Source organism: Nerophis ophidion, linkage group LG24 (assembly GCF_033978795.1).
Source record: "Nerophis ophidion isolate RoL-2023_Sa linkage group LG24, RoL_Noph_v1.0, whole genome shotgun sequence".
Taxonomy (NCBI): Eukaryota; Metazoa; Chordata; class Actinopteri; order Syngnathiformes; family Syngnathidae; genus Nerophis; species Nerophis ophidion.
In genome coordinates, this window is record NC_084634.1 from 41,040,310 (window position 1) to 41,055,477 (window position 15,168).

At 35.5% G+C, this 15,168-nt stretch overlaps 1 protein-coding gene across 3 annotated transcripts in view; it reads left to right on the top strand.

Moving 5' to 3' along the window:
• The first annotated feature begins 6,894 nt into the window (after positions 1-6,894).
• Positions 6,895-15,168, top strand: part of adck1 (aarF domain containing kinase 1) — a 43,640-nt gene continuing 35,366 nt past the window's right edge. Inside the window, exons 1-3 of one of the 3 annotated variants that reach the window (XM_061886314.1) lie at positions 6,895-7,373; positions 7,663-7,721; positions 11,287-11,431. In XM_061886314.1, coding sequence (XP_061742298.1) covers positions 11,300-11,431 — 132 coding nt within the window. In that variant the 5' untranslated portion in view covers positions 6,895-7,373; positions 7,663-7,721; positions 11,287-11,299. The remainder of the gene's footprint in view (positions 7,374-7,662; positions 7,722-11,286; positions 11,432-15,168) is intronic. The other 2 variants (XM_061886316.1, XM_061886315.1) reach the window with 2 other exon arrangements.

The following is a 15,168-nucleotide window of genomic DNA, read 5'->3' on the forward strand; positions in this document are numbered from 1 at the left end:
CTTACGTCTACTACACTACTGTATTTATTGTTGTCATTATGGTGGTAGTTAATGAATAGTTAGGTCTACTACACTACTGTTTTGTTGTCACTAAGGTGGTACTTAATGAATACTTAGGTCTACTACACTGCTGTATTTAATGTAGTCACTGAGGTGGTACTTAATGAATACTTAGGTCTACTAAACTACTGTATTTGATGTTGTCATGATGGTGGTACTTAATGAATACTTAGGTCTACTACACTACTGTATTTAATGTTGTCATTATGGTGGTACCTAATGAATACCAAGGTTTACTACACTACTATATTTAATGTTGTCATTATGGTGGTACTTAATGAATACTTAGGTTTACTACACTACTGTGTTTAATGTTGTCACTAAAGTGGTACTTAATGAATACTTAGATTTACTACACTACTGTATTTAATGTTGTCACTAAGGTGGTACTTAATGAATACTTAGGTCTACTACACTACCGTATTTAATGTTGTCATTATGGTAGTACTTAATGAATACTTAGTTCTACTACACTAAATAAATGATAAATGGGTTGTACTTGTATAGCGCTTTTCTACCTTCAAGGTACTCAAAGCGCTTTGACACTACTTCCACATTTACCCATTCACACACACATTCACACACTGATGGAGGGAGCTGCCATCTAAGGCGCCAACCAGCACCCATCAGGAGCAAGGTTGAAGTGTCTTGCTCAGGACACAACGGACGTGACGAGGTTGGTACTAGGTGGGAATTGAACCAGGGACGCTCGGGTTGCGCACGGCCACTCTCCCTTAATGAATACTTAGGTTTACTACACTACTGTATTTAATGTAGTCACTGAGGTGGTACTTAATGAATACTTAGGTCTACTACACTACTGTATTTAATGTTGTCATTATGGTGGTACTTAATGAATACCTAGGTTTACTACACTATTGTAGTTAATGTTGTCACTAAGGTGGTACTTAATGAATACTTAGGTCTACTACACTACTATATTTAATGTTGTCGCTAAGGTGGTACTTAATGAATATTTAGGTTTACTACACTACTGTATTTAATGTTGTCACTAAGGTGGTACTTATTGAATACCTAGGTCTACTACACTACTGTATTTAATGTTGTCATTGTGGTGCTTAATGGATACTTAGGTCTACTACACTACTGTATTTATCGTTGTCATTATGGTGGTACTTAATGAATACTTAGGTATACTACACTACTGTATTTATTGTTGTCACTAAGGTGGTACTTAATGAATACTTAGGTCTACTACGCTACTGTATTTAATGTCATTATGGTGGTACTTAATGAATACTTAGGTCTACTACACTACTGTATTTAATGTTGTCATTATGGTGGTACTTAATGAATACTTAGGTCTACTACACTACTGTATTTAATGTCATTATGGTGGTACTTAATGAATACTTAGGTCTACTACACTACTGTATTTAATGTTGTCATGATCGTGGTACTTAATGAATACTTATGTCTACTACACTGCTGTATTTAATGCCGTCATGATGGTGGTACTTAATGAATACTTAGGTCTACTACCCTACTGTATTTAATGTTGTCACTAAGGTGGTACTTAATGAATACTTAGGTCTACTACACTACTGTATTTAATGTTGTCATTATGGTGGTACTTAATGAATACTTAAGTCTACTACACTACTGTATTTAATATCACTAGGGTGGTACTTAATGAATACTTAGGTCTACTACACTACAGTATTAAATGTTGTCATTAAGGTGGTACTTAATGAATACTTAGGTCTACTACACTACTGTATTTAATGTTGTCACTAAGGTGGTACTTAATGAATACTTAGGTCTACTACACTACTGTATTTAATGTTGTCATTATGGTGGTACTTAATGAATACTTAAGTCTACTACACTGCTGTATTTAATGTCATTATGGTGGTACTTAATGAATACTTAGGTCCACTACACTACTGTATTTAATATCACTAGGGTGGTACTTAATGAATACTTAGGTCTACTACACTACTGTATTAAATGTCATTATGGTGGTACTTAATTAATACTTAGGTCTACTACACTACTGTATTTAATGTTGTCATTATGGTGGTACATGATGAATACTTAGGTTTACTACACTACTGTTTTTAATGTTGTCACTAAGGTGGTACTTAATGAATACTTAGGTCTACTACACTACTATATTTAATGTTGTCATTATGGTAGTACTTAATGAATACTTAGGTCTACTACACTACTATATTTAATGTTGTCACTAAGGGTGGTACTTAATGAATATTTAATTTTACTACACTACTGTATTTTATGTTGTCACTAAGGTGGTACTTAATGAATACTTAGGTTTACTACACTACTGTATTTAATGTTGTCACTAAGGTGGTACTCAATGAATACTTAGGTCTACCACACTACTATATTTAAGGTTGTCATTATGATGGTACTCAATGAATACTTAGGTCTACCACACTACTATATTTAAGGTTGTCATTATGGTAGTACTTAATGAATACTTAGGTCTACTACACTACTGTATTCAATGTAGTCAATTATGTGGTATTTAATGAATACTTAGGTCTACTACACTACTGTATTTAATGTGTTTATGGTGGTACTTAATGAATACCTAGGTTTACTACACTACTGTATTTAATGTTTTCATTATGGTGGTACTTAATGAATACTTAGGTTTACTACACTACTGTATTTAATGTTGTCACTAAGGTGGTACTTAATGAATACTTAGGTTTACTACACTACTGTATTTAATGTTGTCACTAAGGTGGTACTTAATGAATACTTAGGTCTACTACACTACTATATTTAATGTTGTCATTATGGTGGTACTTAATGAATACTTAGGTCTACTACACTACTGTATTTAATGTAGTCACTGACGTGGTACTTAATGAATACTTAGGTCTACTACACTACTGTATTTAATGTTGTGTTTTTGGTGGTACTTAATGAATACCTAGGTTTACTACACTACTGTATTTAATGTTGTCAGTATGGTGGTACTTAATGAATACTTAGGTTTACTACACTATTGTATTGAATGTTCTCACTAAGGTGGTACTTAATGAATACTTAGGTTTACTACACTACTGTATTTAATGTTGTCACTAAGGTGGTACTTAATGAATACTTAAGTCTACTACACTACTATATTTAATGTTGTCATTATGGTAGTACTTAATGAATACTTAGGTCTACTACACTACTGTATTTAATGTAGTCACTGAGGTGGTACTTAATGAATACTTAGGTCTACTACACTACTGTCTTTAATGTTTTCATGGTGGTGCTTAATGAATACGTAGGTCTACTACACTACTGTATTTATTGTTGTCATTATGGTGGTACTTAATGAATACTTAGGTCTACTACATTACTGTATTTAATGTTGTCATTATGGTGGTACTTAATGAATACTTAGGTCTACTACACTACTGTATTTAATATTGTCATTCTGGTGGTACTTAATGAATACTTAGGTCTACTACACTACTGTATTTAATATTGTCATTATGGTGGTACTTAATGAATACTTACGTCTACTACACTACTGTATTTAATGCTGTCATTATGGTGGTACTTAATGAATATTTAGGTCTACTACACTACTTTATTTAATGTTGTCATGATCGTGGTACTTAATGAATACTTAGGTCCACTACACTGCTGTATTTAATGTTGTCATGATGGTGGTACTTGATGAATACTTAGGTCTACTACACTACTGTATTTAATGTTGTCACTAAGGTGGTACCTAATGAATACTTAGGTCTACCACACTACTGTATTTAATGTTGTCATTATGGTGGTACTTAATGAATACTTAGGTCTACTACACTGCTGTATTTAATGTCATTATGGTGGTACTTAATGAATACTTAGGTCCACTACACTACTGTATTTTAATGTCACTAGGGTGGTACTTAATGAATACTTAGGTCTACTACACTACTGTATTAAATGTTGTCATTAAGGTGGTACTTAATGAATACTTAGGTCTACTACACTGCTGTATTTAATGTTGTCATTATGGTGGTACTTAATGAATACCTATGTTTACTACACTATTTTATTTAATGTTGTCTTTATGGTTGGTACTTAATGAATACTTAGGTCTACTACACTACTGTATTTAATGTAGTCACTGACGTGGTACTTAATGAATACTTAGGTCTACTACACTACTGTATTTAATGTTGTGTTTATGGTGGTACTTAATGAATACCTAGGTTTACTACACTACTGTATTTAATGTTGTCAGTATGGTGGTACTTAATGAATACTTAGGTTTACTACACTATTGTATTGAATGTTCTCACTAAGGTGGTACTTAATGAATACTTAGGTTTACTACACTACTGTATTTAATGTTGTCACTAAGGTGGTACTTAATGAATACTTAAGTCTACTACACTACTATATTTAATGTTGTCATTATGGTAGTACTTAATGAATACTTAGGTCTACTACACTACTGTATTTAATGTAGTCACTGAGGTGGTACTTAATGAATACTTAGGTCTACTACACTACTGTCTTTAATGTTTTCATGGTGGTGCTTAATGAATACGTAGGTCTACTACACTACTGTATTTATTGTTGTCATTATGGTGGTACTTAATGAATACTTAGGTCTACTACATTACTGTATTTAATGTTGTCATTATGGTGGTACTTAATGAATACTTAGGTCTACTACACTACTGTATTTAATATTGTCATTCTGGTGGTACTTAATGAATACTTAGGTCTACTACACTACTGTATTTAATATTGTCATTATGGTGGTACTTAATGAATACTTACGTCTACTACACTACTGTATTTAATGCTGTCATTATGGTGGTACTTAATGAATATTTAGGTCTACTACACTACTTTATTTAATGTTGTCATGATCGTGGTACTTAATGAATACTTAGGTCCACTACACTGCTGTATTTAATGTTGTCATGATGGTGGTACTTGATGAATACTTAGGTCTACTACACTACTGTATTTAATGTTGTCACTAAGGTGGTACCTAATGAATACTTAGGTCTACCACACTACTGTATTTAATGTTGTCATTATGGTGGTACTTAATGAATACTTAGGTCTACTACACTGCTGTATTTAATGTCATTATGGTGGTACTTAATGAATACTTAGGTCCACTACACTACTGTATTTTAATGTCACTAGGGTGGTACTTAATGAATACTTAGGTCTACTACACTACTGTATTAAATGTTGTCATTAAGGTGGTACTTAATGAATACTTAGGTCTACTACACTGCTGTATTTAATGTTGTCATTATGGTGGTACTTAATGAATACCTATGTTTACTACACTATTTTATTTAATGTTGTCTTTATGGTTGGTACTTAATGAATTCTTAGGTCTACTACACTACTGTATTTAATGTTGTCATCATGGTCGTACTTAATGAATACTTAGGTCTACTACACTATTGTATTTAATGTTGTCATTATTGTGGTACTTAATGAATACTTAGGTCTACTACACTACTGTATTTAATGTTGTCATTATTGTGGTACTTAATGAATACTTAGGTCTACTACACTACTGTATTTAATGTTGTCATTATTGTGGTACTTAATGAATAATTAGGTCTACTACACTATGTTATTCTAATTACAAACCCTCGGTTGCATTTATGTCATTACTATAAAGCAGGGGTCACCATCGCGGGCACCAGGTCGCCCGTAAGGACCAGATGAGTCGCCCGCTGGCCTGTTCTAAAAATAGCTCAAATAGCAGCACTTACCAGTGAGCTGCCTCTATTTTTTTAAACGTTATTTATTTACTAGTAAGCTGGTCTTGCTTTGCGCGACATTTTTAATTCTAAGAGAGACAAAACTCAAATAGAATTTGAAAATCCTAGAAAATATTTTAAAAACTGGGTCTTTATGTGTTTCAATAAATTTAATATTTTGTTTTACTTTGCTTCTTATAACTTTCAGAAAGACAATTTTTGATAAAAAATACAACCTTACAAAGGATTTTGGGATTTTCAAACACATATACCTTTTAATTTCCTTCCTCTTCTTTCCTGACAATTTAAATCAATGTTCATTATTTTTTTATTGTAAAGAATAATGAATACATTTTAATTTAATTCTTCATTTTAGCTTCTGTTTTTTCGATGAAGAATATTTGTAAATTATTTCTTCAAACGTATTATGATTAAAATTAAAAAAATATATTCTGGCAAATCTAGAAAATCTGTAGAATCAAATTTAAATCTTATTTCAAAGTCTTTTGAATTCCTTTAAAATGTTTGTTCTGGAAAATCTAGAAGAAATAATGATTCGTCTTCGTTAGAAATAAAGCTTGGTCCAATTCGTTATATATTCTAACAAAATGCAGTTTGGATTTTAACCTAGTTAAAACACGTCATCAAAGTTCTAAAATTAATCTTAATTAGGAAAAAATACTAATTATGTTTCATAAATTGTTTTTTTAACTTTTTCCCAAAAATTCAAATTAGCTAGTTTTTCTCTTCATTTGAATTTTGAATTTTAAAGAGTCAAAATTGAAGATGAACTGTTTCAAAATTTTATTTTCATTTATTTCGTTATTTCTCCTCTTTTAAACCGTTCAATTGAGTTTTTTTTTTTCATCATGTATTCTCTACAAAAATCCTTACCATAAAAGGAAAAAAATGTACGACGGAATGACAGACAGAAATACCCATTTTTATATATATATATTTATTTATTTATTAAAGGTCTATTGAGCAAATTGGTTATTTCTGGCAGTAGCCCTTCCCATTAATCAGTACCCAAGAAGTAGCTCTTGGTTTAAAAAAGGTTGGTGACCCCTGCTATAGAGAAATATTACTAACAGTTTTAAAATGTTTATTATTGCTATATGAAGAGAACCCTGGTCTGGCCAGTTAAGAAAAATAATAAATTAATGCAAAATATTACATTAAAATGTAGATATCCTAACAATCTCTTATTGCTGACATTAAAAGCCAATGTTCATAATAAAGTTGACGAGAGTGCTTTACAAAATAGGTAAGTCATTACAAAGTGATTTAAAATAGTATACTATTTAATGTTTGTAAATATAAAACAAATCTGTCTATGCATCCAAAACAACTGTAGAAACATCATTTCATATTTTGCTAGGTGACCACGTCTTCCTGTCAGCCACTTTTCTGCTCTGCTCGCCACGGCGTAAGCGCGAGGATGTGAACACGTGACACAACCACAAAGTGTTGCGAAGGCGAGACCGCGTCAATTCTCGTCGCAGCAGGAGGACTCCAGCCGGGGCCCACGTGTGGGCAGAGTGGGTCTGGGGGCCCACGCGTGGGCAGGTTGCAGCCGCCGAGGTTGGACACAGCTACTATCTCGCTTGTCTCGTAACAAACCGCTGTTGTCGGCGCACATGTTAAACGTCACACATCGCCATGATTGTAGTTTTATGTATTGTTTTTGTAACAAGCTGTTAAAATAAGGTCGATATATACAGTTACATGACAGGAATATAACACTAAGTGGTGGAATTAAAACGTCACACCAAGGTTTACTTTCAAATGTAAGCCTGCACATTTGTTCATGGCCGGCCACAGTTTATTTTGTACTACAATACCCATAATGCTTTGTTTTCCATGCGGGAAGCTGGCGTAAGGTCAAGAATCAACCGGCGACAAGTCAAGAGTGTCAGCGGCCTCGCTAAGGTACATAAATATTCCATTTAAAACCTATTCGTCTGTCGGTTTCATATACTTTTGTTGATATTCGTTTGATTGTCTCTTGCGTTTTGCCACAGAAGTCTGTTGGTCGCTGCATAACACTGGCAGCAATACTTCGCACATACAAGATAATGCAACGTAAAATAGAAAATCAAATCACTCCATTAGCCAACAAATGTCTTTTTTCCACCAGAAACTGAACCCAAAACCCTTCTTACCTGTACCTGTAGTGTGGTAGACCCAAGTATTCATCAAGTATCACCATCATCCATCCATTTCCTACCGCTTATTCCCTTTGGGGTCATGCCAACATTAAATACAGTAGTGTAGTAGACCTAAGTATTCATTAAGTACCACCATAATAACAACATTAAATACAGTAGTGTAGTAGACCTAAGTATTCATTAAGTACCACCATAATGACAACATTAAATACAGTAGTGTAGTAGACCTAAGTATTCATTAAGTACCACCATAATGACAACATTAAAATGCAATAGTGTAGTAGACCTAAGTATTCATTAAGTATCAGAAAGCGCTTGAGCCTGGGATTGAACTCAGGACCTTCGTATTGGGAGGCACATGCACTAACCCCTGTTTCACCGTGCTGCCCATATTGCATGTTGTAAAATAATAATTTATTATCAATGGTTGTCAAAAGCCAAAAAGACAGTTTCATGTAGGAATGTCCAACAATATTGGCATGCAAATGAGAACTTGGATCATTTAGTTTTTTTTTCCTGCTGCTTAAAGAATGTTTGTTATCGTAAAGACAAACAGTATGTGTAACTATTTACAAACATAGTCAATAAAAGTTGATTGATATTGTCAGTAATGACAGGCAGCACAAACCACAATAACATTCATGATTAAGTGAAAGTCTAGTTTGTTATTGTAGGAGGTCTGTGAATTACATCAGTAATGTGATGATAATAATACACAACACATCTAATCTGTTGTGTTGTTAACAACATCATCAATGGAACAACAATGTACAAACAATAATACACTAACACATCTCATCTGTTGTGTTGATGTGAACAAGATTAATTTACGTTAATGTTAATGTCGTTTAATATCATTAATGTAACACCAATGTACAAACAATAATACAACCACAACGAATCTCATCTGCTTTTGTTGTTGTGAACGACATCATGGTTGTAACAACAATGTACAAACAATAATAAAACCACAACACATCTCATCTGCTTGATGTGATCGACATTAATGTAACAATAATACAACCACAACAAATCTCATCTGCTTTTGTTATTAACGAAATCATGGATGTAACAACAATGTACAAACAATAATAAAACCACAACACATCTCATATGTTGTGTTGTTGTGAACGACATCATGGATGTAACAACATTGTACAAATAATAATACAACCATAACACATCTCATCTGCTTGTGTTGTTGTGAACGATGACATGGATGTAACAACACTGTACAAACAATAATAAAACCACAACACATCTCATATGCTTGTGTTGTTGTGAACGACATCATGGATGTAACAACAATGTACAAACAATCATACAACCACAACACATCTCATCTGTTGTGTTGTTGTGAACGACATCATGGATGTAACAACACTGTACAAACAATAATACAACCACAACACATCTCATCTGCTTGTGTTGTTGTGAACGACATCATGGATGTAACAACAATGTGCAAACAATAATAAAAGCACAACACATCTCATCTGCTTGTGTTGTTGTGAACGACATCATGGATGTAACAACAATGTACAAACAATCATACAACCACAACACATTTCATCTGTTGTGTTGTTGTGAACGACATCATGGATGTAACAACAATGTACAAACAATCATACAACCATAACACATCTCATCTGTTGTGTTGTTGTGAACGACATCATGGATGTAACAACAATGTACAAACAATAATACAACCACAACACATCTCATCTGTTGTGTTGTTGTGAACGACATCATGGATGTAACAACAATGTACAAACAATCATACAACCACAACACATCTCATCTGTTGTGTTGTTGTGAACGACATCATGGATGTAACAACAATGTACAAACAATCATACAACCACAACACATCTCATCTGTTGTGTTGTTGTGAACGACATCATGGATGTAACAACAATGTACAAACAATCATACAACCACAACACATTTCATCTGTTGTGTTGTTGTGAACGACATCATGGATGTAACAACAATGTACAAACAATCATACAACCACAACACATCTCATCTGTTGTGTTGTTGTGAACGACATCATGGATGTAACAACAATGTACAAACAATAATACAACCACAACACATCTCATCTGTTGTGTTGTTGTGAACGACATCATGGATGTAACAACAATGTACAAACAATCATACAACCACAACACATCTCATCTGTTGTGTTGTTGTGAACGACATCATGGACATAACAACAATGTACAAACAATCATACAACCACAACACATCTCATCTGTTGTGTTGTTGTGAACGACATCATGGACGTAACAACAATGTACAAACAATCATACAACCACAACACATCTCATCTGTTGTGTTGTTGTGAACGACATCATGGACATAACAACAATGTACAAACAATCATACAACCACAACACATCTCATCTGTTGTGTTGTTGTGAACGACATCATGGACGTAACAACAATGTACAAACAATCATACAACCACAACACATCTCATCTGTTGTGTTGTTGTGAACGACATCATGGATGTAACAACAATGTACAAACAATAATACAACCCATCTCATCTGTTGTGTTGTTGTGAACGACATCATGGATGTAACAACAATGTACAAACAATAATACAACCCATCTCATCTGTTGTGTGGTTGTGAACGACATCATGGATGTAACAACACTGTACAAATTGTAGTCGCAACTTGAGGTAAAAGTTTCAAAAAAATACTTTACACAAGCATAAAGTACTTCAAGCACTTATTGATACATTTACACAATTATTTTGCTTTGACCTAAAATATTGCTCAACATTTCCCAAAGATGTATTGCAGAAGTAACTGGGGGGATTTTTGTATTTAATTCTCAAACATTTTATTAGATTTTATGTGACACAAGAGCCTACACTTTATGACGGTTTAATAAGTGTAAAAGGTAAAAAACGGAATTAGAAACAAAACAGGAAAACTGATTTATTGTTTTTAAATTGCTATTGTTTTTAAAATGTATTATTAATCTAGTTGTATTTGTTAATAATATAAACTTACTTAAAAATTAAAGTATATTTAGAGTTGAGTTCTGGTGGTTCAATAAATACTCATATTTTCTATTTATTGAATAATAGTGTTATAATCCAGATTATTAAATATAACCTTCCACCCGAATACGATACAGTAGGTGTTAAAAAAGGATGGATGGATGATAGCAGACAAGCACCACCCACAGGACAGAGTTGTTTCACTCTCAGTAGAATGTTACTTTCAATTGATGCTCTTTTCTCACGCTATCTTTTTTTGCCGACCATTTTAAAAGCTCCACAAATGCCATGCTGTATTTTGTTCCAGTGTGGTGTGGCTGATGGCTGGCCGGCTGCTCAAGCTGTCCTCTTTGGCCACGGCGGTCTTTGCCTCTTCTGGACTTTACATCTACAACACACAACTGGATTTCAATGACCTGAGTTTGATTCGCTTCGGACGAGCTGCTGCTGTTGTAAGTTACTGCACTGATCCATCATATTTTGAAAAGGAATTTCTTGCGGGTGCACAGGGAATATCTATCAATTGGATGCATGGTGGGATATTTTGGGAATTTGGTTTGTAAGTACAAAACCCAAAAGCAGTGAAGTTGTCACGTTATATAAATGGAAAATAAAAATGGAATACGATCATTTGCAAATCCTTTTCAACTTATATTCAATGGAATAGACTGCAAAGACAAGATATTTAACGTTGGAACTGGAAAACTTTGGTTATTTTTTGCAAATATTAACTCATTTGGAATTTGATGCCTGCAACATGTTTCAAAAAAGCTGGCACAAGTGGCAAAATGGACTGAGAAAGTTGAGGAATGCTCATCAATGACTTATTTGGAACATCCCACAGGTGAACAGGACAATTGGGAACAGGTGGGTACCATGATTGGCTATAAAAGCAGCTTCCGTGAAATACTCACTCATTCACAAACCAGGACGGGCTGAGGGTCACCACTTTGTCAACAAATGCCTGAGCAAATTGTTTAAGAACAACATTTCTCAAACAGCTATTGCAAGGAATGTAGGGATTTCACCATCTATGCTCCGTAATATCATCAAAAGGTTCAGAGAATGTGGAGAAATCACTGCACGTAAGTCATGATATTACACACCTTCCATCCCTCAGGTGCTACTGCATCCAATAGCGACAGTGTGTAAAGGATATCACCACATGGACTCGGGAACACTTCAGATAATCACAGTCAGTAACTACAGTTAGGCGCTACATCTGTAAGTGCAAATTAAAACTCTACTATGTAAAGCCATTCATCAACAACACCCAGAAACGCCGCCGGCTTCACTGGGACCAAGCTCATCTAAGATGGACTGATGCAAAGTGGAAAAGTGGTCTGATGAGTCCACATTTGTAATTGTTTTTGGAAACTGTGGACGTGGTGTCCTCCGGGCCAAAGAGGAAAAGAACCATGGGGACTGTTGTAGGGTGAAAGTGTTCTAGGCAGCATGTGTGATGGTATGGGGGTGTATTAGTGATTGTTGTAGGGTGAAAGTGTTCTAGGCAGCATGTGTGATGGTATGGGGGTGTATTAGTGATTGTTGTAGGGTGAAAGTGGTCTAGGCAGCATGTGTGATGGTATGGGGGTGTATTAGTGATTGTTGTAGGGTGAAAGTGTTCTAGGCAGCATGTGTGATGGTATGGGGGTGTATTAGTGATTGTTGTAGGGTGAAAGTGTTCTAGGCAGCATGTGTGATGGTATGGGGGTGTATTAGTGATTGTTGTAGGGTGAAAGTGTTCTAGGCAGCATGTGTGATGGTATGGGGGTGTATTAGTGATTGTTGTAGGGTGAAAGTGTTCTAGGCAGCATGTGTGATGGTATGGGGGTGTATTAGTGATTGTTGTAGGGTGAAAGTGTTCTAGGCAGCATGTGTGATGGTATGGGGGTGTATTAGGGGGTGTATTAGTGATTGTTGTAGGGTGAAAGTGTTCTAGGCAGCATGTGTGATGGTATGGGGGTGTATTAGTGATTGTTGTAGGGTGAAAGTGTTCTAGGCAGCATGTGTGATGGTATGGGGGTGTATTAGTGATTGTTGTAGGGTGAAAGTGTTCTAGGCAGCATGTGTGATGGTATGGGGGTGTATTAGTGATTGTTGTAGGGTGAAAGTGTTCTAGGCAGCATGTGTGATGGTATGGGGGTGTATTAGTGATTGTTGTAGGGTGAAAGTGTTCTAGGCAGCATGTGTGATGGTATGGGGGTGTATTAGTGATTGTTGTAGGGTGAAAGTGTTCTAGGCAGCATGTGTGATGGTATGGGGGTGTATTAGTGATTGTTGTAGGGTGAAAGTGTTCCAGGCAGCATGTGTGATGGTATGGGGGTGTATTAGTGATTGTTGTAGGGTGAAAGTGTTCTAGGCAGCATGTGTGATGGTATGGGGGTGTATTAGTGATTGTTGTAGGGTGAAAGTTATCTAGGCAGCATGTGTGACGGTATGGGGGTGTATTAGTGATTGTTGTAGGGTGAAAGTGTTCTAGGCAGCATGTGTGATGGTATGGGGGTGTATTAGTGATTGTTGTAGGGTGAAAGTGTTCTAGGCAGCATGTGTGATGGTATGGGGGTGTATTAGTGATTGTTGTAGGGTGAAAGTGTTCTAGGCAGCATGTGTGATGGTATGGGGGTGTATTAGTGATTGTTGTAGGGTGAAAGTTATCTAGGCAGCATGTGTGACGGTATGGGGGTGTATTAGTGATTGTTGTAGGGTGAAAGTGTTCTAGGCAGCATGTGTGATGGTATGGGGGTGTATTAGTGATTGTTGTAGGGTGAAAGTGTTCTAGGCAGCATGTGTGATGGTATGGGGGTGTATTAGTGATTGTTGTAGGGTGAAAGTGTTCTAGGCAGCATGTGTGATGGTATGGGGGTGTATTAGTGGCCAAGGGATGGCTAACTTACACATCTGTGAAGGCACCATTAATACTGAAAGGTACATACAACTTTTGGAGCAACATATGTTGCCATCCAAGTTATGTTATTATGGACGCCCCTGCTTATTTCAGCAAGACAATGCCACAATGTTACAACAGCATGGCTTCATAGTAAAAGAGTGCGGGTACTAGACTGGCCTGCCTGTAGTCCAGACATTGAAAATGTGTGAAGGCTAAAATATGAGGCAGGAGACTGTTGAACAACTTAAGCTGTACATCAAGCAAGAATGGGAAAGAATTCCACTTCAAAAATGTGTCTCCTCAGTTCCCAAACCTGCACTGAGTGTTGTTCAAAGGAAAGGCCATGTAACACACTGGTAAAAATGCCATTTTTGACAGGTGTTGCTGCCATTAAATCCTAACTTCATGATTATTTGCAAAAATAAAAAAGAAGAAAGTTTGTCAGTGTGAAGATGAAATATCTTGTCTTTGCAGTCTATTCAATTGAATATAAGTTGAAAAGGATTTGTTGTATTCTCTTTTTATTTAGCATTTACACAAGCTGGCAACTTCACTGCTTTGATAGTTAGTATAATCATGAGATGGTTTTGTTATCTTTAGCTCGTTTTGTAAGACTGTTGTAAACAAATACATAGTGTATATTATTAGTTCCAATCAGGGATTCCAATCACCCATACGGGCGGCATAGCTCGGTTGGTAGAGCGGCCGTGTCAGCAACTTGAGGGTTGCAGGTTCGATTCCCGCTTGTGCCATCCTAGTCACTGCCGTTGTGTCCTTGGCCAAGACACTTTACCCACCTGCTCCCAGTGCCACCCACACTGCATTAAATGTAACTTAGATATTGGGTGTCACTATGTAAAGCGCTTTGAGTCACTTGAGAAAAGCGCTATATAAAATAAAATATAATTCACTTCACCCATGAGTGAAGTCGAGCAATACCTTTCAATGCATGAACTGTACATTTGTCAGCGTGTTTATGGAGGTCGCTAGTGACTGAATATGTTAACAAGTTCCTTATTCAATTGTTTGAGCAACACAAAGTCAATGGTACAAAATAACTAAACAAAATACATTAAATTAAAATAATTAGGTCCCTCAAATATCTCCAATGTCCAATCAAATATACCCTGAATTTGTAAACATCCACAAAAACAACAAAAAATTATTTAAAGAAAACAAAAATATCGACCTAATCGCTCTAGTATCGGACATTTAAGATATTACCCTCTGTGTCTTTGCCATTAATTGATGGATCCATCCCCCATCTTCTTACATGTTGTTCACTGACTGCAACAATTC